We start from the raw sequence: 27,001 nt of genomic DNA, 5'->3' as shown, positions 1-27,001 counted from the left end.
AAGGCCAGATTGTAAATATTTCGGGCTTGTGAGCCACAACTCTCTGTGGCTCTGTCACAACTATTTAACTCTACCATTGCAGAATGAAAGCAGTCACAGACAATAGGTAATGAATAAATGTATCTGTGTTCCAGCAAAACTTTATTTACAAAACAGGCAGCTTACCCACAGGCTAGAGTTTGCTAACCCCTGACATACAGAACTACTTTCAGGCTTAGATAGTCTTTCCTATGTAGGGAGACATGCCAATGTGAATTTAAGATAAAATAAAATCACATAAGCCCTTTTGCTTGGATCAAAGACTCCATCACTGATCTAAGAAAATAAGACTTTGACACAGTAGTTACAGGTTCGTGTTCAGATTATGCCCTTCTACATAAAGACATTACTACTGGGAACCCCACATGAGAGTAGCTGCATGGCTTAAGAAAAAAAGTGAAATTATAAATTTACTTATAAATATTTATTTTCCTATTGCTTAAAAGCTGTATTTTTATTCTTAATATCTCTGCAAATATAAATGTTTTATTTAAGATTACTTACCCATATTTTGCCAGAGATGCTAAAAAGACCAGCCATTCCAGACATCCTTAAAAAATAAAAAGAAGAAACATTGATCACATATACTATTAAGAAAGCAAACAAACAAACAAAATGAAAATCAGGTCAGGAGGACTGGTCCTTTCCCCTCCACTTCTTGCTACATATTTTCCCCTCTCCCAGATTCGTATCTGTTCTTATAGAGCTTAGATTCAGTGGCTATCACTTGAATCACTCTGCTGCAAATCTATTCCAGTTCCTTAGCCCTTTCTCCTTTCACTGTACCACCTGGCAAAAATCTCAACCCTGAGCAGCTGAACGTCTCTGGGGGAAAAACATCACATAACCAGCTGACGGTTCTTTCTTCTCATAGTACCATACCTAAGTGGACACTAATACTGTCCAGAATTTTCTAGGCTCTAACTAAGATAATAGCTCATTTCCTTTTCCTTTTCTTCAAAACTTACACATTTTCCCATCCCCATGTACTCTCAGCTAACAAGCACTTCTCCAAGCTCTCCTCCTATGTCACTGTGAAATCAGAAGCCACCATGTGATCTCTCTTACTTTCCCATTACCAGATCTGAGCCTGGTGTCCAGCTGCATCCACCTTCTCTTGTTATGACAGGGAAAGTCTAACTGTCTTATCACAGTCGGAGCCTATCCCTTCTGTCTTATTACGACTTGGCTCTTTCTCTCATTTTCCCCTCCTGCATGAGCAACTTCTCTCTCTCTGCTAGAATAGTCTCATAGGCATATAAACCTGCTCTACTCTCTTCTAACTTTTTAAAAATATATATACTTTAAGTTCTGGTATCCCTGAACCTCACAGGGCCCTCCAGCTTCACAGACAAATTTCTCCAGGGTCCTCTACACGTGCTGTTTCTTCTTCTTTACTGTATCTTTAATCCATTCAAATCTGGCTTCCACCTTCACCACTACAGGAACCCTGATTGTCAAAGCCATGATGACCTCACCATGCTTCACTCAAAGTCCATGTATCAGACTTGACCTCCCTCCTCCTCTTAGTAACATGGGCCACAAGAGACTATACCCTTCTTCTTGAACACTTTCATTTGGTTTCTGGAAAATGGCAGAGCCTGGTTTTCATGATGCCTCTCTGGTACTCATTTCAGTTTCCTTTTGTTGACTTCTCAACACAGGTTCTTAATTTGGGGGTGGCCCATGACTCACCTCCAAGTACTCTTCTCCTTTTCCTTCTTTCTAGGTGTTCCCCTCACTTCAACACTGCCTGCAGGTTTTGTCTTTGTTTTCCTGAATTCTTCTAGGGACCCAGCTCCATGCACCTGACATGGTTTGAATCTGTCTGTATCCCCACCCAAATCTCATGTTCAATTGTAATCCCTAAAGTTGGAGGTGGGGTCTGGTGGAAGGAGATTGGCTCATGGGGGCAGTTTCTCACGAATAGTTAAGCACCATCCACTTGGTGATGTTCTCTTGATAGTGAGTGAGCTCTCACGACATTTGGTTGTTTAACAGTGTGTGGCACCCCCCACCCTTCTCTCTTGCTTCTACTCTGGCTGTGTGATGTATGTGCTTCCCTTTCACCTTCCACCATGATTGTAAGTTTCCTGAGGCCTCCCCAGAAGCCAAGCAGATGCCAGCATCATCCTTCCTGTACAGCCTGCAGAACCATGAGCCAATTAAACATCTTTTTTTATGAATTACCTAGTCTCAAGTATTCCTTTATAGCAATGCAAGAATGGATGAATACAGCAGCCAGTGTGACAGTTCTTTGAAGTCTGCATCTCAAACTCTAGTTTTATACAGAATCCTTAATTTTCTCTCGCCCAAAGCATTAAGTAGTATCAAGATTCATCATGTACTCAAACCAGAAACTTTTAAGTTTTACTTATGAATCCTTCTCCTTCACCTTGGCCAAGTCTACCTTCAAAGAATATGTTAAATCCACTCAGTCTCTCCATCCCCATATCCCCACTGCCACCACCTGACACAAGCTACCACTCCAAGGCTGGACTCGCTTCATCCCTTCTTGCCCTCGCCAATCTCCTCTAAGAGTCACCTTCTCCTTGCATGTACTGATAACTTCCAACTTCTTTCCTGTGGCCACAGGCCCTGTGTGATCGGGCTTCAGCCTGTCTATCTTACTCAGCTCATCCTGTGCTCCCTTTCACTGTGCTTGACCCTGGTCACCACTCTGTTCCTTAAGTATACCAAGCTCTTTCCCAAACAGGGGCTTATGCCTATGCCATACCATTCCTGGGAGTATTCTTCCCTCTGCTCTTTACCTAGGCTAGTTCCTTCTAGCCTTCAGATCTCACCTAGAGGCCTCCCTTCAGAGAAACATCTCCTACTCCCTCCACCTAGAAGAGTAGGTCCATAACCCCACAGCTATCCCCTGTCTTTGTAAAGTATGTTGTGTTTTTTATCCACCCTTATCCAGACTATGATTCTCTGTACCTGAGGCGAATGTCTGTCTTGTTCAGTGTCGAATACCTAGCACCTAGAAAGGTATCTGGCTAAATCAGTGTTCAAATGGTTGTAGAATGAAATGCCAGAGGGGAGTTGTTTTTAGAGCAAGCTATGTGTTTCCTTAATATTAATATAGATGCCACAAGCTGATTTATTCCTGAAATATTGCAAGATTTGCTCGTTTTTCAGTAGGGAAATTTTTTTACAATTGTATATACTAATATAAAATTATCTATATATATGACAATCCATTCCAAATTAAAACCAACTGTGGAAAAAGTTGTTATGGCTTGGCCTAATCTACCTCACTAAGTATTAGACAGTTGGCCATGAAGGCCAAAAGCCACCCCCAGTGGTATTCTGCTAGGCAGCCAAAGACCCCACAGGTTTTGTTTTCCACGTAATATATAATAGCAATTCCTCCATAAACTATAATTTAATAGTTACTCCTCTGTCTCATCAATAACTTAAAAGGAAGAATGATAAACGATGTTCAAACCATATTTTGTAAAGAGAAAAACAGTCATCATGGCTCAATGCCAAAGGCAGAAAAGAGGCTTTCTGTAACTCACCCAAATCTGGCTACTTAATTCCCAGTGTACTAAAAACCAGCTGAAACATATGTGGGTCACAAAACCAAAAATACTGCATGGGCTAAGCGTGGCCACGAAGAATCTGGGTAATAGGAAGCAAATGTGAAGAAAAACATGGGCTTTTGAGGCCCACAGGCTATTAACTTAAAACCTCCTGTTTCATTAATAACACCTTGTCATTAAAAAATTAACAAGTTACGTTAGAGAAGCCGGGGATTTCCAGCCGGTCAGAGGCTCAACTGATTGCCATTTCTTCTCTAAGATATAATTCTGCAGGTCTTCGAAGATTCCTGGGCCACGGTAACGGCGGAATATCCCATCCTTTGCACTATAAATTATGAAAACAAGTAGAAAGCAAATGCATTAAAGCAACAGATGTTGCCGATAATAAAAATTAAAACAGCTATTGGTCATACATCTGAACTCCACTTGAATTTTAAATGGACTCAACTGAAAAATATACACAGACATAAATCAGAAAGCATTAATAAGCTTTATTACAAATGATAAATCCAAACCTGAAAGTGTTAACATTCTATGTTATCACCATACAATGTGAGTCCTTGGCAGTGTTTCATATGCCAAGTTACTTTTTATTATTTTTGCTACCAATTACTTTAATTTTTCTCTTACAATAGCAAAATAGCCATTGTTACCAAGTTTAAAACACTGCATCCACATTTTCAAATGTATGTCATTCATGGCCCTCCCTTCAAACACCAACAAAAAACCTCATACCGCCCCTTCAACCTGGTCTCTCTCTCACCTACTTGCCGCAATCAGGGCTCCCAGGGAAGAGTCTAGGCTTGCTGTTTTCTCCCCTTTATGTCTCATTCACTACTTGGGGCAATTGGGGGTTCTGCTCCCAGGACTCCCTTGAAACTGCTCAAATTGGGGGTCTCCAATGACCCCTAAGTGCCATATCAATTTCTGTTTCCTTCACCTGTCACTGGCATTGTTCACTCGCTGCTGAACACCACTTCCTTCCTCCTTTTGCTTAGCTTTTATAACAGGAGCTCTCTGGACTTCTTCCTGCTGCTCTGAGCATCCTTTCTCCAAATCTTTCACTCACTGTCTTCCTTTGCAGATGTCTTAAAGTTGGCCAATCCCAGGTTCTGTCCTTGACCTGCTTCCCTTCTCACCATACATGTTCTCTTTAGATATATTTCAATTGTTATTTACTTCAATGCTGAGGAATTCTCAACATATATCTCCAGTCTAGATCATTCTCTTTTATTCCCCCAAGATGAAATTTCACTCTTCTTGCCCAGGCTGTAGTGCAATGGTGCGATCCCAGCTCACTGCAACCTCCACCTCCCGAGTTCAAGTGATTCTTCTGCCTCAGCCTTTTGAGTAGCTGGGATTACAGGTGCATGCCACCACACCTGGCTAATTTTTATATTTTTCGTGGAGGCAGGGTTTCACCTTGTTGGTCAGGCTTGTCTTGAACTCCTGACCTCAGGTGATCCACCGACCTCAGCCTCTCAAAGTGCTGGAATTACAGGCATAAGCCACCAGGCCCAGCACAGTCTAGATCTTTCTCCAGAGCTCTGGGTCCTGACATCAAACTGTATCAAGACTTCTCCATTTGGAGCTGGGAAAGTTAATTCACCCTATCTTTTGTATTTTTGTCTCTATCTTCCAAACCTCCTTTTATTTTAATGGCTCCTTATCTTGCAATAGTTTTTACTAGTTAGTTACACATGGCCTGTGGTAGTCATCATAGACTCTTTCTTCCCATGGCTAATCAGCCACCAAGTCCCATTGATCCCACCTCCTAGTTATCTCTCTAATCCACTTCTTCCTTTGTCTTTCCCCTGCCTGTACCTGAGTCTCTTTAGCCTCATCACTCAGCATGATCCAGCTATATCTGTGGTCCTGCCATATAGAACTAGTTCAAAGTTCTCAAAAGGTACCTCATTTTCTCTTGGGCTTTTATATGCTATCTCCTTTAACTGGAAAGACCTTCTCTACCTTGTTAGTTTAATCCGTTCCTACTTAGATACTAAGAATTATCCCACCTCTGATATCATCAGAGAAATCTCTGACTCCTCCTACCCACCCACCCCTGCCTGACATTAGGACTTCCTTCTCCGCAGCACTCTAGGCAAGCTTCTCTTGTCACAGCTCTCACTCAGAGCACATTAGCCTTGTTTCCCTCACATGTTAAGCCGAATGAATGGCAGTCATGGAAGACAACTTAGAATTCCTGGTACACATCTATCGATTTCTAATCTTTGCAAGACCAGAAGATTATTTAAACTTACTGAAAAAATGCTGGGAGAGTGGTGACAAAGAAGCGGCCACTCAAACCTACAAGAAGCACAAACAGAACAAAAGTTACACTTAAGTCCTTCAAAAAAAGCATTCTTGAGGTTACTTCCATAATCACATTATTAAAATCATTGCAATTATTGATTCCCATTTACTATTATTTTTTGACTTACAGAAATTTCATTTCTACCCATTTTTATTTACCTAACACTTTCCAGTAACTGACATACAATTTGCTTATCTTCACTGTGTTATCCTGGAATTTCAAGGTTTGAGCATCACTTGGATTGTATGGAGGCTGAAGGGATAGGATTTAGAGCCATGCAAACTGGGGTTTTGCAAAGTTAAATACTGATTTCCCCATTTACTAACTTTATAATCTTAGATAATTTAACCTTTCTGAGTCTCAGTTACCTTCTCTGTAAAATGTGTGTATAAATACCTTACCCAATTATTATAAAGTTAGATTAGGGCAAGTATTAGGCTTACCATGGTGCTGGGTACATAATGAAGGACTCAACAAACTACAGGAATGCTTCTAACAGTTATCAGTTTAAAAAGAATAAGTAAAATGAAATGCTTAAGATCATGTATAATATATGTGAAAAGTATTTTTTTCAATTCGTCTTAGCAAACCTTTACTGAACACGAAGTATATATCAAAATGCTATGCTATGTGCATGTAAAGACAAAGATAAATAAAACCCTCAGTACCTCAACAAATATTTACCAAGCACCTTCTTTGTTCTAGAGACTGTGCTAACTGCTCAAGACACATGGATGAACAAAAACATGTACAACCTTTATTGTCACAGAGCTTATAGTCTAGTAGCAGAGGGAAAATACTTACTCAAATATTCACAATCACAACCACAAACAGAGAATGATAATATCAAAAAAAAGGAGGGAGAGGCATGAAAAAAGTGCTGAATGAGACTAGGAGTAAAGAACAGATCCCTGCCCTTTAAATGTTATACATAAATAATATTTGCATGGGCACCAAGAATTAGTAAAGATAATGAAAGCTTAAGGATCCTCCTGGCCAACATGGAAAAATGACAGAGGCATCACTTTAACATTTCCCATCACAGCTGCCTTTCCCACTGTAGAGTCATGTGGACAAAATCAAATATCTATTCAAATTAATTTGCTCAAATTATATATCTCTGTGGTCACTTGCAATTGAAAACACTGAAGCTTTACTTTTAATAATACAGGAAATTTGCCTTTACCTATTTTATAAATTAAACCCATATTTCTCATAATTTAGCAACAAATGATGACTCTAAGAATTCTCTATTTTATTTCATTCAGACTAAGTGGATTCCAAAACATCTCAATTGTATTTAAAAGGAAACACAGTACTCCATAGTAAAAGTCAATGTCACAAAAAGAAACATTTACTACAAAAGCTAACATTGTACATTGGAAAAAAAGTTGTGTCACCAGTAATATAAACATAAGTGACCTGAAAAGAGGTCAACTGAGGATTGTAGCAAGCACTTCTAAGTGCCATTTTCATCTGTGAGATTGCTCGGAGTTTCACCCTAGAGGGGAACAAGGGCATTCTACAATATACTTCCAATTCTAAATTGCCAGGGGGAAAAACATTGTTATCCCTAAATACTTTAAAAACTAGTATATGCCTTTAGTTTCAGATAATTATTACAAACAATTTCACATATTAATTCTTACATAGCTACAAATTCTTACGACCAGTCAAAAATTTTATCTAAGGACAGTTTTGCAATTAGGGATGTATATTTTATCTGTATGGCTTTTTAAAATGGAGTGAAGAAATTAAATACTATCTCATCACTTCTTAAGAGTTTTTTACTTGAATTTAGACAAGATTTCTATTAAATATTAGGCTTCACTTAAAGTGATTTTTCAACTTACTCTTTTAAATATTTTTTATGTTCTTAGTCATCACTGGCTATGACAATAAATAAAGAATCAATCAGTAGAAAAAAATTCATAAAACACAATTATACAATATATAAAACATTTCCAGAATCAGAAGCCTTTAGTTTTAAGTCTTTTGGAAGTTGCACCTTATTTCAGAAAACATAAATTATCTTTACAAATAAATATGTCCATTAAAATCAGTGAGTACAAAGAAAAAGTAACAAAGTAATGGATGGTCTCTGAGATTTTTCTGCATCTTTCTGGTTCATGCTAAAAGGAGTAACAGGACAGCTGTTCCCAAAATTGCCAGATTAAAGGGTATAATAACTTTATGTCTCTTGATATGAATCACTATGTTGTTTCAGTGACTATTGTACCAATTTACAAGGTCATCAATTAAGGTTTATTAAAATAAAGACCAATAAATTATATCACCTCAAGATTACTTTCATTTATGTTTGTCAATATTTCTTCAAATGACAACCTATGTGGAATATTAATAATAAGGTTGTAGCATCCAACTCAGATGAGCCTCAGTTTGCTGTCTGGAATAATATTGTGTCATGTAATGATATATTCAGTAAAATCAACAACAAAACCCAGAATAGCTGAAGTCCTCCTAGATGATGACATAATACTAAATCCTTGTAGATCCAACACCACAAGCGATTCAACTTAAGAAAAAAAAAAAAGTCACTTCTGGGAGGCTAAAAGACATCTGAAAGCTCTGGGTCTCATCTCAGTGCTCCAAAAATGTCTTCTGACCTTGAACACTGATTCTATGAAGGGTCAAGAGAGATGTTTTTTACTTGAAAATTAAAACATGACCACCTTGGAACACAGAAGTACCATCTGAGATTGTGGCTTCAGGGTTTAAAAACACAGTTAAATGTGGATTTGACAAAGAATAATTTGAACATTATAATAGCAGCTTGTCTCAAGGTTAACATAATAGTTCACTGCAAGAACTTCAGTAAGCTTAGAAGAAACAAGTGTACTCCTAAGCCTTTCACTAAGAAAAACAAAGTTAGGCCACAAAGACTTCCAAAATTTCTGCATATCTTTTTTACTTTAAGGTTAACTTTCACTTTAAAAAAAAGGCTGTGAAGCAACATAAAAAGGGCATAAATGGAGAATGCAGGATAGATTTTAACTTTGTATCAGAAAACTTATCTGAAACACATGCAGCAAAAGAAAGCAAAATTAAAAGCTTAGAGAAAGAACAGAATTATGATAGAGAATTACATTTTGATAAGCCAAAACACAACAGAGATTCTATAGGTTCAGTATTAGGAAAACAGAGATAGCTAATAGCTACCTATTAGCTATTGTTATACTATTTATTAGCTGTGTTACCTTTCTCATGTTACTAAACCTCTCCTAGTCTCAGTTTTCTGAGTAAAACAGAGATAAACAGTTTGTTCTTCACAGAGCTGTTATGAAGCTAAAATGCATGTAAGGGTATAACACAAATACAGGCTGAAGTAAATGCTCACTAAATGTTGTTGTTATCACCAAAGAGGGTAGCAGAAGGAAAACACAATGAAAAAAAAGTTAACCTTACCTCTGAGATTGAAACAAGGTTGTCATCATAATAGAATACTAGATAAAATTTAAATTATAAAATTAAAACTATAACACTAACTGAAGCACAGTAAACTAAACTGACTTCTGCATTAATCAGTAGTTTTAAAAACAATTCTTACTCTTGGCTGTGTGGTAGGAATCTGGCTTACCTCTAATCTAGTGAAATAGTCATCACCCATGGGGATCTATGAGCAGCTGCTGTTTTCCTGTCCTTGACAACTAAGCTCATCTGCATGGAACAGAAGGTTCAAGTATATACTCATTAAATTTAATTTCCCAAAGTCAGTTCAACTGAAACATCACCTGATCTATGCAGTATTAAACAGGCAATGCGATATAACCTAATCTAAAGGATGCCCTTTCCTTGGCTTCTACATATCAGCCATAAAAATGCAACATGATTATATTCTCTAGTCTTGATGATACGGAAGACAGCAGGGAAGTGCTGGGAAGGGAAGGACCATCCATGGAGAGGGCTCCACCCTCAGGCCTGTGCCCATGGACCTAGGTGAGAACAGGCATTTCTGTTTTTATACCCAAATGTTGCATTTCCCAAGACAACCATGGCCCGCCACACCCCCATCGTGTGCATATATAAATCCCTAGTCTTTAGCAGGCACACAAACAAGCAGCTGGGTGTCAAGATGAACACATTGGCAGAAGAACATACAGGGAGCTGAATATTAAGAGGACACTGAGAGGAGCACGCCTTTAGAAGGACACACCAGTAGAAGCACATACCAGCAGAAAACCACCACCTTCCCACTGCATCCCCTTTCTGACCTCTCCATCCACCTCACTGAGAGCTACTTCCACTCATTAAAACCTTGCACTCATTCTCCAGGCCCGCATGTGATTTGATTCTTCTGGTACACCAAGGCAAGAAACCCCAGGATACAGAAAGCCCTCTGCCCCTGCGATAAGGCAAGGGGGTCTAATTGAGCTAACACAAGCCACTTACAGACGGCTAAATTGAAAGAGCACACAGTAACACTCGCCCACTGGGGATTCAGCTGTAAACATTCAACCCTATACACTGCCATGGAATTGGAGCCCCACAGCCTGTTCATCTGCATATTCCTCCTAGAGGTTTGAGCCACCAGGCACCAAAGCAGCGAGCCACACCCCCATCACATACCCTTCGAGGGGACAAAGGAACTTTTCCCATTTCATTGATAAGTCTGAAATCTTATTTTGTTTAAAACACTTAAAAGAATCTCTTATTAGATGTACTAATGGAAAAGGTACAAGATAACTAAAGAGTATACATGAACACTTCAAAATTATTGTTTCCCCTCTTTTTAAATTTTGCTTACAGGGAAAGAATTGAAATTATTCCTTACTAGCACTTCTGTGGCAAGGCAGGAATATACTAAGGAAGAGCCACAACCAAACATAAATTTGTATACAGAAATACACAGTAAAGTGTTCAACTATGGGGAAAAATTGTATCATTTCAATGGGTTTCTAGTTTTCATTCAAGACATCAGAGTTTGTAAAAAAGAAAGAAAGAAATAGTTTCCAAGATAGAGGCAAGCTGCCCCAAAGGCTTGCCAATGAGTTAGTACCACATAAGACACTCTTCTTTACTCGGCTTCCAGACCTCCTACTTCTCCCTCTCTTATCTTACTGGTACTCCTCCTCTGCTGCAATTTATTTTTTATTTTTTATTTTTATTTTTTTGAGATGGTCTTTCACTCTCATTGTCCAGGTTGGAATGCAATGGCATGATCTCAGCTCACTGCAATCTATGCCTCCCAGGTTCAAGTGGTTCCCCTGCCTCAGCCTTCTGAGTAGCTAGGATTACAGGCACCCACCACCATGCCCAGCTAACTTTTATATTTTTAGTAGATATGGGATTTCACCATATTGGCCAGACTGGTCCTGAACTCCTGACCTCAGGTGATCGGCCCACCTCGGCCTCCCAAAGTGCTGGGATTACAGGCATGAGCCACCACACCCAGCCACAACTTCTTTTTTCTAAATGTTGCAGTGACCAGTTCTCACTGCTCTAGCACACACAGATTCTCAATAATCTGAATTTTTCTTCTAGCTCCAAATGCCAAGTTCACTGATAGTCCTCAAACTTACATCTCTAGTTCATCTCTATTTGGATGTCTATTTAGCATCCCAAACTTAGCCCCTGTTCCAAACCTACTTCTCCTGAGTCTTCTCCATTTCTTCCTTTTCCACCACTTCCAACAACCAATCCATCAGAAAATCCTAGTATCTCAAATCCAACCACTTACCACTGCTGTTACAAGTCCAAGTCATCATCTCAGCTCTGAACTACTGATTTACTGCCTAACCATTCTCCCTGCTTCCTTCTGATCCCCTTTAGTCAATTTTTTTTTCACATAGCTGCCAAAGGAATTATTATAAAATATAAATCATATTTCTCTTCTGCTCCAATCTTCCAGTAGCTCCCTATCCATACATTGTAGGAAATCTAAACTTCTTGCCATAACCAACAAGACCTCATAGGGTGTCGTTCCTAGCTACTTCTCCATCCCCATTTGTCTCAAGTACTCCACTGACTGTCATACTGTTGCCCAAATAAGCCAAGTACACTGCTACCTACACATGGTGTTTGCTCTGCCTGGAATGCTCCTCCCACAAAGCTTGTTGAAATTTACTTCCTCAATTTATCAAGACCTCTAGCTAAACAGGGTTTTTGATAAATTGAGGAAGTAAATTTTGTACATTTTTATCCAATCATTTTGTATATTTTTATCCAAATTTTTCTTCATATCCCTTACCAACATTTAACATTACTTGCCAATTTTCTTTTGTTACTATTTATCTCCTCCACTAGAATGTAGCTCAATGAGGAGCCAGGCCTCTATTCCCCTTATTCACCTTTCTATCACTGGTATCTAGAACACAGTCTGTTTACAGTAGAAACTCAAATACTTGTTGAATAAACACATTACTTATAATCACTATTAGAAAATTAATTGAAAGCATTAAATTTGTAATTCAAAGTAAAATTATAAATTTAAAACAGTATAATCTGAAACGAAATATTTTATAGGTCTCTTGAATAATCATGCATGTAGAAGTTTATCTCCTATTTTTTATTTATGAGTTGTACTTTTTAAATTTTTTTCATTTAAAATAATTCTAGAGCCTCTGCCTATAAAAAATTGTTCAAACACATAAAGTAATCATCTTTTATTAGGCTTTTTTTCACTATTCCTACAGAATACCAGAGTTTTTTCCTTCTCCTTTAATGAATATTTCAAGTATATATATCTTAGATATACATAAAGCCGAGTCAACACTGAATGTATTACAAGTATTTCTTAAAATCAATTTCTCTCTTACCTCATCATCAAGAAAACCTAATCAATTCACAATGTTAAAAATAGCTGCAAGTCTACATTTTTAGAGGGAAAGAGTATATTTAACTACACATTAGATTTGTGAACCTATCACAAGGCTGTTTAATTCTTTTAATTCAAATCATGCTATAAATTCAGGGCAGGTATACCAAATTATTGAAATGTAAATTGACCAGCTGCATATTTAAGAAACCTATCATAAAATGTGCCTGGTGCCCAGTAATTAACAAGTCTTATATCTGATTTTATTTTACTTAAACTCTAAAGACGAAACAAGTTTTCAGCAAAAATGTATTTGCAACGATTTAGCCTCCAAACAGAATAACTTATTTTAACAGCCAAAACCATGAACTAATAGCTATAATTGCCCATCTCTAGATGGAGGACAGACAGGTGGATTTGCATCAAATGCTTACAAAGATAGAGGCATGAGGATGCATGACTTTTAATAAAAAACTCGCTCCATGGGTTTGTTGACACATCAATTTTAACATATATTATCCATTTTGTTGTCCAAGTAACTGGTACTTCATTACTTTGTGTGTTTTGAACACACAGTTTATTACAGAAAATGAATATGCCCATTTTCTTTTTGCCCTTGTAAAAGGATGCAAGGATGCAGTAGGTATAAACTGAATGTCAATAAAAAAAGATGACTATTAAAATTTTTAAATAGCAGAAATAAAGGGTATTCAAATAGGAAAGGAGAAGGTCAAATTATCTCTATTTGCAGACGACATGATTGCATATCTAGAAGACCCCATCGTCTCAGCCCAAAATCTCCTGAAACTGATAAGCAACTTTGGCAAAGTCTCAGATACAAAATCAACGTGCAAAAATCACAAGCATTCCTATACACCAATAACAGATTTAAAGAGAGCCAAATCAAGAACGAACTGCCATTCACAATTGCTACAGAGAGAATAAAATACCTAGGAATACAACTAACAAGGAACGTAAAGGACCTCTTCAAGGAGAACTACAAGCCACTGCTCAACGAAATAAGAGAGGACACAAACAGATGGAGAAACATTCCATGTTCACAGTTAGGAAGAATCAATATCATGAAAATGGCCATACTGCCCAAAGTAATTTACAGATTCAACGCTATTCCCATCAAGCTACCAATGACCTTCTTCAGAAAACTGGAAAAAACCACCTTAAACTTCATATAGAATCAAAAGACAACCGGCATAGCCAAGTCAATTCTAAGCAAAAAGAACAAAGTGGGAGGCATCACACTACCGGACTTCAAACTATACTACAAGGCTACAGTAATCAAAATAGCATGGTACTGGTACCAAAACAGAGATATAGACCAATGGAACAGAACAGAGGCCTTGAAGGCAACACCACACATCTACAACCATCTGATCTTTGACAAACCTGACAAAAACAAGCAATGGGGAAAGGAGTCCCTGTTTAATAAATGGTGTTGGGAAAACTGGCTAGCCATGTGCAGAAAGCAGAAACTGGACCCCTTCCTGACACCTTACACTAAAATTAACTCCAGATGGATTAAAGAGTTAAACATAAGACTTAACACCATAAAAACCCTAGAAGAAAACCTAAGCAAAACCATTCAGGACATTTGTGTAGGCAAGGACTTCATGACTAAAACACCAAAAAAGCCAAAACAGACAAATGGGATTTAATCAAACTCCACAGCTTCTGCAGAGCAAAAGAAAGTCATTAGAGTGAATCAGCAACCAACAGAATGGGAAAACAATTTTGCAATCTACCCATCTGACAAAAGGCTAATATCCATAATCTACAAGGAACTAAAACAGATTTACAAGAAAAAAACAAATAAGCCCATTCAAAAGTGGGGAAAGGATATGAACAGACACTTTACAAAAGAAGACATACATGAGGCCAACAAACATATGAAAAAATGCTCATCATCACTGGTCATTAGAGAAATGCAAACCAAAACTACATTGAGATACCATCTCACACCAGTTAGAATGGTGATCATTAAAAAATTGGGAGACAACAGATGCTGGAGAGGATGTGGAGACATAGGAACATTTTTACACTGTTGGTGGGAGTGTAAACTAGTTCAACCATTGTGGAAGACAGTGTGGCGATTCCTCAAGGACCTAGAAATAGAAATACCATTTGACCCAGCAATCCCATTACTGGGTATATATCCAAAGGATTATAACTCGTTCTACTATAAGGACACGCACACATGAGTGTTCATGGCAGCACAGTTTACAATAGCAAAGACCTGGAACTAACCCAAATGCCCATCGATGATAGACTGGACAGGGAAAATGTGGCACATATACACCATGGAATACTATGCAGCCACAAAAAAACAATGAGTTCGTGTCCTTTGTAGGGACATGGATGAACCTGGAAACCATCATTCTCGGCAAACTGACACAAGAACAGAAAATCAAACACCGCATGTTCTCACTCATAGGTGGGTGTTGAACAATGAGAACACATGGACACAGGTAGGGGAGCACCACACACTGGGTTCTGTTGGGGGGAAATAGGGGAGGGACAGCGGGGGGTTGGGAGCTGGGGAGAGATAGCATGGGGAGCAATGCCAGATATAGGTGATGGGGAAGAAGGCAGCACATCACACTGCCATGTGTGTACCTATGCAACAGTCTTTCATGTTCTTCACATGTACCCCCAAACCTAAAATGCAATTAAAAAAAATAAATTTGAAAATAGTCAAATTTTGGAGATTTAGATTATAAAAGGCCAACTTTTCTTTTATATATAATATCAAGTTATTTTAAAACTGCAAACACCGACAGGCATAGTAGCTAACGTCTGTAATCCCAGAACTTTGGAGGCCGAGGAGGGTGGATCATGAGGTCAGGCATTTGAAACCAGCCTGACCAACATGGTGAAACCCTGACTCTACTAAAAAAAAAAAGATACAAAAAAAAAATTGCAGATGCCTGAAATCCTAGCTACTCAGGAGGTTGTGGCAGGAGAATTGCTTGAACGTGGGAGGCAGAGGCTGCAGTCAGCCAAAACTGGACCACTGCCTCCAGTGTGGGTGACAGAGTGAGACTCTGCTCAAAAAATAGGAATGCAAACACAAATTTATTGTATATATCTTTTCAGAATGTAAAAGTCTCTATATCTCTCCACTCCTTGGGGTAAAAATGATTCATTCTTTCTTATGAAAAATTACATGATTCACAGCTAATCAGTGTAGACAGAATGACAGAATTAGAAATTTTCTCTTCTGGAATCGCAGTAAAATATAGTAACTGATTCAGACAAGAGCAACATGGATCTTAAAACCCCCAAGAATCATTCCAGAGGTTACTTGCTAATCACAATGTGGGATCCTTTCTTCATAATTGAGATACTTAGTGTCATCACCATAACCAAGTGCTCAAGCTTAACATTACTACTAATGGTGACAGCATGTGCATGTAATATGAAGTCACAGTATCATCTATGAAGTACTCTTGCCATAAATGTCTAACCTATATCATGCACCTAAACTCTCAGTTTGTAGAAAATACTCATATAAGTTAATATTCTTATAAGTTACATGTCACCATAAGGAAACACCTAGGAAAATCCTGGCCTGATCTTTTCAGAATATCAACGTCATTTTAAAAAATGAGGGATAACTGTTGATTGAGAGAGAGTAAAAAGATGTTAACAACCAAATGTAATTTATGAACCATGATTCGGTCCTCAGTCAAAAAACTGTTAAAAAAAAACACATGGGAAATAATTAAGAAGGCTTTAACATGCTAAAGAATTGAAGGGTAAATTATCACGATGTCTGTAACTTATTTTCAAATGGTTCAGCAAAATAAAAACAAATATATATGCAAATATGTATTTGCAAACATACACATGCAGAGACAGACCCAGGTATGCAAAAATGTAATCTGCTAATTAAAGGTGTCCAGTTTATGGGTAATCAATATCCTAGACTCTCAATGTTTCCACATGCTTGAAAAAACTCACAATAAAAAGTTGTTAAACTTTTGCAGTTTATGTTCAACTCTTACGGTACCTGGCTCTTGAATGACATCTACCTTCCCCACACTGATCTGAAGAATTTCACCATTCTTTGCAAAAGTCTCCCATTCTGAATCAGTCTGCTGGCAGGATGGACACCAGGGGGCATAACTAGAAGAGAAGAATAAGAATTATATTAATAAACATATGGAAAAAATCTGTAAAACAAACTAGAGTAATAGAATGTTTAAATTAAAAAATAAATTCTTAAAAAAGAATTATAAGAGGAGGCTTTTCCAAAGTCATTTAATATAGAAAAACAAGCACATTGTTCCCCCTAGTATTTAATGTATGAATGTCAATTCTATAGGAAAAAAATTGGCCAAAGTTTGAGAATATTTCCAATAAATATTATTAACCATAAACATTTTATTTCAATGTTAATAGTACAATTTTGTTACTCTCCAGAGAGCTTTTGATTTTTTTTTTTTTTTTTTTTTTTTTTTGAGACGGAGTTTCGCTCTTGTTACCCAGGCTGGAGTGCAATGGCCCGATCTCGGCTCACCGCAACCTCCGCCTCCTGGGTTCAGGCAATTCTCCTGCCTCAGCCTCCTGAGTAGCTGGGATTACAGGCACGAGCCACCATGCCCAGCTAATTTTTTGTATTTTTAGTAGAGACGGGGTTTCACCATGTTGACCAGGATGGTCTCGATCTCTCGACCTCGTGATCCGCCCGCCTCGGCCTCCCAAAGTGCTGGGATTACAGGCTTGAGCCACCGCGCCCGGCCCGAGAGCTTTTGATTTTTAAGGGGAAGCACTCTTTTTAGTGCCCCACTAAAGGAGGATAATTTTCACAGGGTGCACCTAAACTAGCAAAACCGGTTTCAAATCCATCAAAGCTACAGATCTGGTGGGCAGAGATCAGATCTGTTGCTTGAGGGTCCTCAACAATGTTTCCAAGATCTATGGCAAGTCTGAACTATTCTGAAAAGGAAAGTAGAAGCTATAGGCTAAACCAGCTCTAATCCAACAGTGTCTTACATTTAGCGGCAGTTAAAAATACCTTGGCTTTCAAATCAGAACTCTACTTTTTACAGTAATTTTTCATTCAATAAATACTAAGAAAGCACTATGGTAGATGCTGAGGCAACAGTTGTGAAGGAGATTTGGTGCCTCCTCTCCTTGGGGATGGTACAACCCAGAGATGAACAGAGATAAGCACTGGGACAAACACTATTACTACTCTTATTTTTATGTCTAACATTTTTCATAATAAAGGCTTGAATAAATAGAGAAATATGCCAACTTGTGGATGAGCAGGCTGAGCATTTTTAAAATGTCAATGCTCTCCAATTTATTTTTCATTTGTTCCATTTCTGAATTGCTTTTTACAAAATGTGGCACCTATTATGTTTGTATTAAAGGAAGAAAGGGGCCGGGGAGAGAAAGTAGAAAAGAATGCCTGCCAACAATATGTAACACTCTCACACACAAAATGCCTTAGGAAGGGAAACAAAGTAAGGGAAAAGTAAAAAATTGATCAAAATCCTCTAATAAGATTTAGGCTCAAAGGTGCCTGTCAGGTCACTATTTACAAATCCCTTCAAAATTCTGAACTGTGCAAAAAGCATGTTAAGTACCACTGAAAAAATCAGTGCAATTACACACACAAACCAACTTTGCTGAATAACAAAATAAAAACAGAAAGCTGAAATTGGGCAAGATTTTGATATTTCACATTATAAAAGAGGAGTTCAGGGTTAAAAAGCCAAGATTAGGAGAAGGAATGCATTTATTTCATGAAAAGTACTGAAAATTAGGCAGAACCCAGAAGAGAACTGGCTACCTACCCAAAGCCAAAGCATTCATTACTCTATCCAGCCAGGCCCCAGAAGCAGCAAGACTTAGCAAGCACAGTTGTTCACCATCTCTAGAAAAGGCTACCTTATAGCTGATTCCAAGATCATGCTAAAACCCCATTAATCTCCCCATTACAGCTCACTGTCCAAATCCTGAGATCCAGAAGAAAGGAGTAACAAAATAATCTGCAAACATCTTTGAATGTGGATTTTGTAAAAACATTCGTGACTGTATTTCCAGGGAAAAATACATTCTTGATATATAGTAGGTGTTCAATAAACATTTGCTGAATAAACAAGTATATCATCTTTAATGAAAATCATATTCTTCATCTGTGAAAACAGTTATTTTCTATGTAGTTTCTAAATATCCAAGTAACAGATGAGACTCAGGCAGTTGGCAAACTTTAGGGGAAAAAAGGAATTCTGAATTATTAAGTAAATTTCAACAGGCATTTCATGATATTGAATAAGAGCTCTGCCAGAACAATCAGAAAGATCAACCAGGAATTAACCATGATATTCTAGGCAGGTTAATAATTCTCCATGCCTCAGCTTCTTCAACCATAAAATGGGATAATTATGGTAGCTATCTTAAAAGGTTACTGAGAGATTAGATGAAATATGAAGCAGGTACATGCTGCTTCAATAGGAGCAATAATTAATACAAATTACATTTGTAATATTATTTGGGGTCCAAGACATTTTTACAATGCATTAGCTCATCTGACCTTACAGCCTCACTGCCAAACAGACAAAGCAGGTATACAGACTTGCTTAAGATCACTCAGAGCAAGAACCCAGACAGAGGTAGTTCTTTGATAAAAATCGTCAAGGAATATAAAACTCTACCCCAACACCCAGAGGGAGAAAGAGAGAAGTTACAAGAAAGTAACAAGAATAAGAAGACTATCTTGAAGTGTAACATAACGAACTTCAGATCCTCTTTATTTCCCTAGATTCTCTTTCAGATAAATCAGAGGCACATTTTCTACATCAGCAATTATTAAATCATGCAAATTTCATAATTTAAAAAATCTCAGGCCTTAATCTCTAGATAGCCTATTACATAAGTTTTTTTTGGGGGGGGAGGGAAACTGACATTCAGATATACAATTATAATACATCCTCAGATATGCCACTGAGGTAATTTTAGATATGCCATTTCTACATAGCTGCTATTCACTGGTCTGTGGCATTGTTAATGGCATTATTTCACAGATTTAACCACAGCTGATTTGTGTTGGAATGCGCCCAGATGTTCTTTCAGTGGCAGAGATAAGCCAGCTCGGAGTCCTTCGCATGGAAACTGGCCCATTGTTGCTGCAGTTTTTAACGTTTTTAGTATTCTTTTGTATATAAAGAACAGTAATCTGTGCAAAAATTTAGAAACTAAGTAAAATATCCAGGGACAAAATGAATGCAAGGATAAGTCATGTGACCTTCATGCTCTTCTCTTACTTTGTGTACATATACATACACACACATATATATATAATTTATGTATATATGCATAAATTAAACTTAAAAAGAACATGAACATGATCTTCATTAACAGTTATTTCAAACTAGTTCACACTGGCAATCTTATCCTAAGAACTATAAAAGATATGACCTACCATAACTTTGTCTCTTACACATAATCCTTAAGAGCCTCCAAGGGCAGTTAGCTCCATTGCAGTCATAGAAACTGTAAATCAGTATCTTTTCTACTGAACTTTTGTTGACTTGTTTGCAGGTCACAATGGTATGCAAAATTAATAAACTTCATAAAGATATTTGAAATATATTCCAGATGGCCAAAAAGCTCTGCTAAATTACACCAACTTCTATACCAGTGCAATGTTTTTAACCATTTCTGGGAAATGAAATTCTGTTGTCCATGTTAGTATTCATGTCCAAAGTGGCCTGAGGTTCTGCCTGATGTAAGGTGAAGAACACTCAATCTTTTATTCCATGAACTTACTGAATCTGGTGTAAGATTTCATTAGGTTCACTAAATATTTCAGAGAAAGACTTACTTAATTACATTTCCTAGAAAGGAAATTTTACAATAAATTTTTATTTACCAATAAAGAACAACTCTTCTTCTGTTTTGACTCTAATTTCACCAGTGTTTCTCAGTACACTCTCTTTTCTCCTGACTTTTTCTTTCCTTGCAGAAATGAGACGGTCAAAAACAAATCCAGTCAATTTTCACTTAGTAGAACGAACTTTGATCAAAGTGCTCAGAATACTCAGTAACAATGAAGAGGAAAGAGGTATGCTAGACTCATCTTTCTATGACTTAATAAAGGAAACTAAATAAAAATGTCAACAAAAGACGCCTTAACTACCTCAAATGTTATTCTTCTTTTTTGGCAAATGTGGAATGACTCACAAATTGAAAGTCTTATGCTCAAATTTATTTATTTGGACAATAATTTCTAGAACATGCTATCACAAAAGGTAGAGAAATATAAAAACTAGCAGCTCTATGAAAATCGTAACACTGCTGGAGAAAGTGAAATTCATGATTTTCACTAGAATTAACACTACATGAAAGTAGGGACTGCTGCATCACTTGCACCTAGAACAGAGTCAGGAAGGTCCTAGGCCACCACAATAAATATTCTATTAGTAACCACATGGGAGATGATGGTAATTATCCTTAAGACTTCAGAAGATATATAAAGATGTTCCCTTCAGTGATATGCTTGAAGTGCCTGATTAAAAGAACAATTAGTCTATTATTCACTCATTTATCTTGTCACAAAGTATTTTTTGAACATGAACTACTTCTGAGTTATTAAAGCTTTGGAGATAAACAGGGAAGGAAAAAATATCCTTGTTCCTTTACTTAAAAGCTTATAATAGAGGAAGTCAAAGAAAGACCTAGTACAAAAGTATATAAATAAATTTATAATTACTACTTGTGATAGGATCCTGCTAGACACAACCAAAGCATAATGAGATAGAATTTTCCTGCACGTTGGGATGTTGGGAAGGCAGGACACCTGTTTAAGTGGTGAACAGTGTCAAGAATGGGCATACACTAAAATGTTCTTTACTTGCAGAAACTAGAGAGATGGTAAGAGCTTGAATGGGCCTTTGAATCCTTTAAGAACAAGGCCTCCCCTCAGGTGAGTCAGGTTGCTGGCCAGATGAGGGCCTAAGCAAGAGTCCACCAGGTTCTGTGCCTTCTTCCAGGCTTCCACGAGAAGTAGGAACTGCGTTATCAAAACCTGCGAAGCTCAGGCTGGCATTACGGCCTTGCTCACTACTTACTAAGGAGCTGGCATTAGCCAAAGCTTAAATCTTGTTGTTTCTTTTTTTTAATCTCCCCTAGTCGGTGAGAATGGGAATAATTCTTCACTAGATTGCTGGGATGATCAAATAAAATAGTCTTTGAAACATGTGATGTAAGCAATGTAACTGTTAAATGTGATTGTGATGATGAGGAGGAGGAAGTGGAGGAGGCAGACGCAGGTGATAAGTATGACAAGTTTTAATGAGACTTTAAACCCTTTGTGGAGACTATCTAGAATCCAACATTTGCATGTTTTTAAATACCCATAACAGTACCTAAAGCAGTGGTTTTCAATTAGAAGCATTTAGTAGAGTGCACACGGGATGGGAGCTATAATTTTTTGATGTCACATGACTGAGACTACTAATATAATATAATGAGCAACGATGCCAAAGATTCTGCAACATGTGGGCCATCCCCACACACCGAAGAACTGTCCACCAAAAATGCCAATAGTGTCCTCTTGGGAAGCACTGATAAATGTCCAACACAGAGGAAGCATTCAGGAAAAATTTACTAAATAAATGAACATAACTTATACGACATATTTCCTTCAGAGCACAGTAGGCCAATCTTTTGGAAACCTCATTCTTCTTTACTTTCGCAGGTACCCAACACTGAACCTGACGTAGAAACATTTAATGACTCTCTCTCAAACATTCCATCAAGACCTCAAGGCAATCTATTAAAATGCAAAAAATTGTAACTAATTGACATGGGCAAGCTAAGTCAATGATGTTCAACACATCTCTCCAGGTATAAAGGAAGACTAGAAAGACAATACTAAAACCCAGAGGTCCTACAGAAATAAACAAAGCTTTGATCTATCACCAGGTGTTTAATTTTAATTTTGAAACATGATCATCCCAGGAACAAAAATCAGAAAAGGCAATAATTTATAAAGATTTATATGCTTTGCAGAGGTAAATTAACCCAAAGACATACTTTTCCTCTGAGTATCAGTTTGAAGGTCAAAATTAAGCCACTTGGCTATTTCTTCTGGGCGGAAAAAGCCATGAGAATGTATCATATTACATACTTCTGTGTTTCAAAAGAACAAAATTCATTTTCTCCAGGACTGACATAATGAGAACCAAGCAAGTGTTGAAAGTAGCAAAAGGTTGCAAAGGAACTGAATGAGGAGTAGTATAAAGCAACAGAAATAGAGAAAGCATGCATCAGAAAGTAATTTAAAGATTAGATCATTTTTCCTAATTCAGAAAAAGGGCAAATGAGTATACAATAAACCCATAGCATTAAAGAAAATGCATGAAGCAATGGAGGAACTTTTCAGATTTCTAAAAGCATCAGAATAGAAATGGTGAATTACTGCAAATATACTTTTAACTGATACATTTTAAACACATTGTAAATTCAATTGCAAGAATCCAAAAATTGACTGTTGGGAAGACAAAGAAAATATAACCAAATTAAATTTCATAATAGGGGCTTTTTATGTCTTAGAGCTGCCAAATACTGCTAGATTCTTAAGAACAAATTGTCTATGCCAACATAACCAGAAATTACATTAGAGGGTATCTGTATGACATGGAATATAAAAGAAAAAATTCCCAGGAGAAAGAGAGCATATAAGCAAATGACCAAATAAAGAACTGTCATTCAAAGTAATAAATACATTTTGATATTAGCAGAAAGCTTCTCAATCTGTTTCTTTAAAGAACTACATCTTTGAACTCCTAACAATTTCCATTTATGTATGACCAGTTCATGTGAATAAAGTGTTAACATGAAGCGAACATATTTTGTTTTTCTCTGTTATATACATCAAAAAAAAAAATCTGGTAACTTACAGGCTATTTGAATGAATTCTTTGAAATTGACAGCAGGCCTATAGTGATACTGAGGCTATAACGAATTTTATATTATTTTAAGTACTGGATTTTTTTTTCACAGCAAGGAGGAAGAATATCACCTAATAATACAGAAAAATCACAAATAGGTAAGAACCAAAATATTTCTTCGGAATGGGCACTTGGGTTTTAGTACGTAAAAAGAAGTTGGATGGAATGGTTTAGATCAACTCTCCTTTACAGCCTTGCTTCCTAGTCTACCTATTCTGAAGTGCACTTGATAAATAGAGAACTTCTACTAAAATGACCTTGTGTCTACACCTCTTCCTTCCCGATTACAAGACTCATCTTGCATCACAGCCCAAGCATATCCCATACAACTGGATATATGACAAACTCAGAGCAAGTGATTACTATGATTATACAATCATAAAAAAGTAGAATTTAAACCATCAACATAGCCAAACAGGATTTGTTGGCTGTCACGCATTTAAAAACTTATTGAGGCTTTAGTGTTCTTAACTCTATTAGAAAAAAAAAAAAAAAAAAAAAAAAAGAGCAATTCCAAAAAGACCATGAAGGAGTTGATGTCATTAAACATGAGGAGGCCTTTGTTTTAACTTTCCTTACATACATACACAAACTCAGTTTTACTCTGTAAACTGACATCTAGGAAAAAGTCCATTTTGTAAGCACCTACTGAAAAGAGAACTTTCTGTAGTATTGGCTGACAAAACGTCGTTTATCCAAAACTCTTAAAATTATTACATAGCAGTCCTAATACAGCTCCACTTATTTTAAAAGTTTCTCAAATAGAATATGACACCCTCGCCTCCTTCCAAAAATAGTTAAGTGGAAGATTTTAATAACTTGTTCGTGTCTACAGCTCCCACTGATTATGATATCAAGGATATTTCATTTTGAGGTCTAAAATTTCCCCTTCGTTGTGACCAAGAGGTAAATGCACATTTGAAAGGGTGACATGCCTTACGTTCTTTGAGCAAGGTAATCTGCCATGTGACATAAATTTTGGCTCTGATCTCACACTGGGGTTTTCACTCCGTAGACACTTGCTTGCAATCTAAATTGAAAGAACCAAAACTTGGTCTTGGATAAAGGAAAGAGCCAATCTGTGTCTGTGTCCTCAACATAAAATAAATATTGGATAGTAGTATACAGATTGCCTGAAACCACCCTGACATTCTTCATCCCCTGTAAGCCCACTATGATGGTCTCAAGCCCATTCAGACATCTGTCCACCGTTCACTGCAAGCCTTCTTTCAGATGGTCACCTCCTGTTACAAGTTTAAACTATGATCAACAAATCCCTTTCTTTCTCCTAACTCAAAAGTATAGTTTTCTTCTGAAAGAAAAGGCACTATCCCAAATTTACCTCTGTTGTTAAAAGGGGTAACATGTATATTCTTTTCTTTATGACAGAAGCACAATTATTATATTACCCAGAAAGTCCTACCTTTAAAAGTTATAATAAATATCAACATTTCTTTGAAATCTTATTGTAAAACTGAAAAGGCATCCATGTTTGTGTTTTATTTTCACAATGACATTTCAAGGTCTTCAAACGGAAGACTATGATACACACGGCCTGCCTTCACCGTGCTGCAATTACTTCAACAGGTAACTTAACTAGCCTGTGCTATGTATTCATACTGCACATGCATGTCACTGAGTGTGCTTTTCTCTTCCAATGCATATCTACATATAAAACCACACTGTTTGCTTGCAGATTTTCTCCCTTCCCTTCTCCTCCCTTTGGGAAGATGCCCACTCCATCCCCAAAACACCTTCCCCCAAAGCAAGGGGACGCTCTGCACTCGGCTGTCACTGCGAGGGCTGGGCGCGCATGCGCGGCGCGAGCGGCCCGGCCCCGGCACCAGCACCGCCGGTTTTTGGCAACGTGGGTCCGGGGCCCCCAAGTCTAGCCCAGTGGCAGTGCGGGATCTCGAGCGGCCCGGTCCCGGCGCCTCGGGCTGATGACAGGGCGGGTCCGGGGTTTCAGGTTGACCCCAAGCGGCAATGCGAGATCGCTAGCGGGCCGCGCGAGCCTGGGAGGGTGACGCCCGAGGACACTGCGGCGTGCGGGGCGGGCACACTCACAATTTCAGCATCCACTCGCCCTCCATCACCAGCGTCCAGTTGGAAGCGGTCATGGGCTGGACCCGGCTCTGCTCTGCCGGCAGCGCGGCCTGATCGGGGCCTGTCGTAGCCGCCGCCGCTGCGACCCAGGCAGCCAGGAGCGCCGTTAGCTGCGAGCCGCAGCGCCCACCCGCCATGTTGGGCGCCGAGCGAGGCTCCTCGGCCTGGCCGGGAGGGTGGGGAAAGGCAGCGGCCGGGCCCGCAGCCTCGCTCGCCCGCCCTGGTTTTTCAAGGCAGCGGGAGACGCCGGGGCCACCCCGCCTACGCCCGGCCGCGCAGACGGGCGGTGCTCGCAGCGCCGCGGCGGACGCCTCCTCCCGTCGTTGCTCGCCCGCCGCGGCCACGCCCCCTCCCGCCCCCGCCTGCCGTTGCCCGGGGTGTCGGTTGCCTAGGCAACCGCCGCCCTTTCTTCTGACCGCCAAGCTGACAATAAACAGATGACCCAATGTTGCCTAAGTTAGAGCACGCAGCGCTGCTGCTAAGGCTCCAGTGAAGGCGGGGTTGGCACGTGGGGGCTTCTCTAAAGGGAAACATGGCCGGTAATTTTAAAATCCATCCCGTCTTCAATGACAGCAAAAAGGAAAGCAGCGGACTGCAAAGTACACGTCGGTTTAATGAAAAATGGAGGGACGTGGTGAGCATCTCCTGCTGAAGAGAGAGGAAAATTTAAGTACTCTCTGCATGGGTATATTGAAGCATCACTAATTGAGGATTTGATGAAGCCAGGCTATGCACTTGCATTGTTTTTTTTACAAAAATAATGTTCTTGATTTCATAGAAACTCTTAAAAACATGAGTACTAACTGATAAAATGAGTCAGTTAAGACTATTGCCACCTGCAGTAAAATGGACCTCACGTTTCTCTTGACTACAGTTTTGTCAGATTTAAAATGAGGGTAGCTTTAAGTGATTTCCAATTTTCCTTCCAGGCCACATTAGCTGAATCTGTACCTTGGGACCACCACACCATTAGTATGTAAGACTGGATTATAATTAGAGGATCAAGAGCTTTCTCAAAGGGTGCTTTGTATGTGTTTACTAGGTGTGCAAACCATGAATCTCGGTAATGTGGTTAACAGATCATGAAAAGGATGTGGTTTCTGCCCGGGGCTTAAAACGAAGACAAGCTAGGTGACTAAAAGTACTTCAGGGCACATGAGAGCAAACTTCAATCAGTACTTATATGAGGGGAAAATTAATTTTGCCTAAAGAGAAGATCTAGTCTGGATTA

At 38.5% G+C, this 27,001-nt stretch overlaps 1 protein-coding gene across 1 annotated transcript in view; it reads right to left on the bottom strand.

Annotated features, from left to right (window-relative positions):
* Window positions 1-26,102, bottom strand: part of TMX4 (thioredoxin related transmembrane protein 4) — a 56,540-nt gene extending 30,438 nt beyond the window's left edge. Inside the window, exons 1-5 of the mRNA XM_003933213.4 lie at window positions 25,732-26,102; window positions 16,710-16,825; window positions 5,855-5,900; window positions 3,787-3,915; window positions 544-589 (exon numbers count right to left, since the gene is read on the bottom strand). Coding sequence (XP_003933262.1) covers window positions 544-589; window positions 3,787-3,915; window positions 5,855-5,900; window positions 16,710-16,825; window positions 25,732-25,907 — 513 coding nt within the window. The 5' untranslated portion in view covers window positions 25,908-26,102. The remainder of the gene's footprint in view (window positions 1-543; window positions 590-3,786; window positions 3,916-5,854; window positions 5,901-16,709; window positions 16,826-25,731) is intronic.
* Between the last annotated feature and the right edge of the window lie 899 nt (window positions 26,103-27,001).

Source organism: Saimiri boliviensis, chromosome 9, assembly GCF_048565385.1.
Source record: "Saimiri boliviensis isolate mSaiBol1 chromosome 9, mSaiBol1.pri, whole genome shotgun sequence".
Lineage (NCBI taxonomy): Eukaryota > Metazoa > Chordata > Mammalia > Primates > Cebidae > Saimiri > Saimiri boliviensis.
Note: the sequence above shows the minus strand (reverse complement) of the source record. Positions and strands in the feature narration are given on the sequence as shown.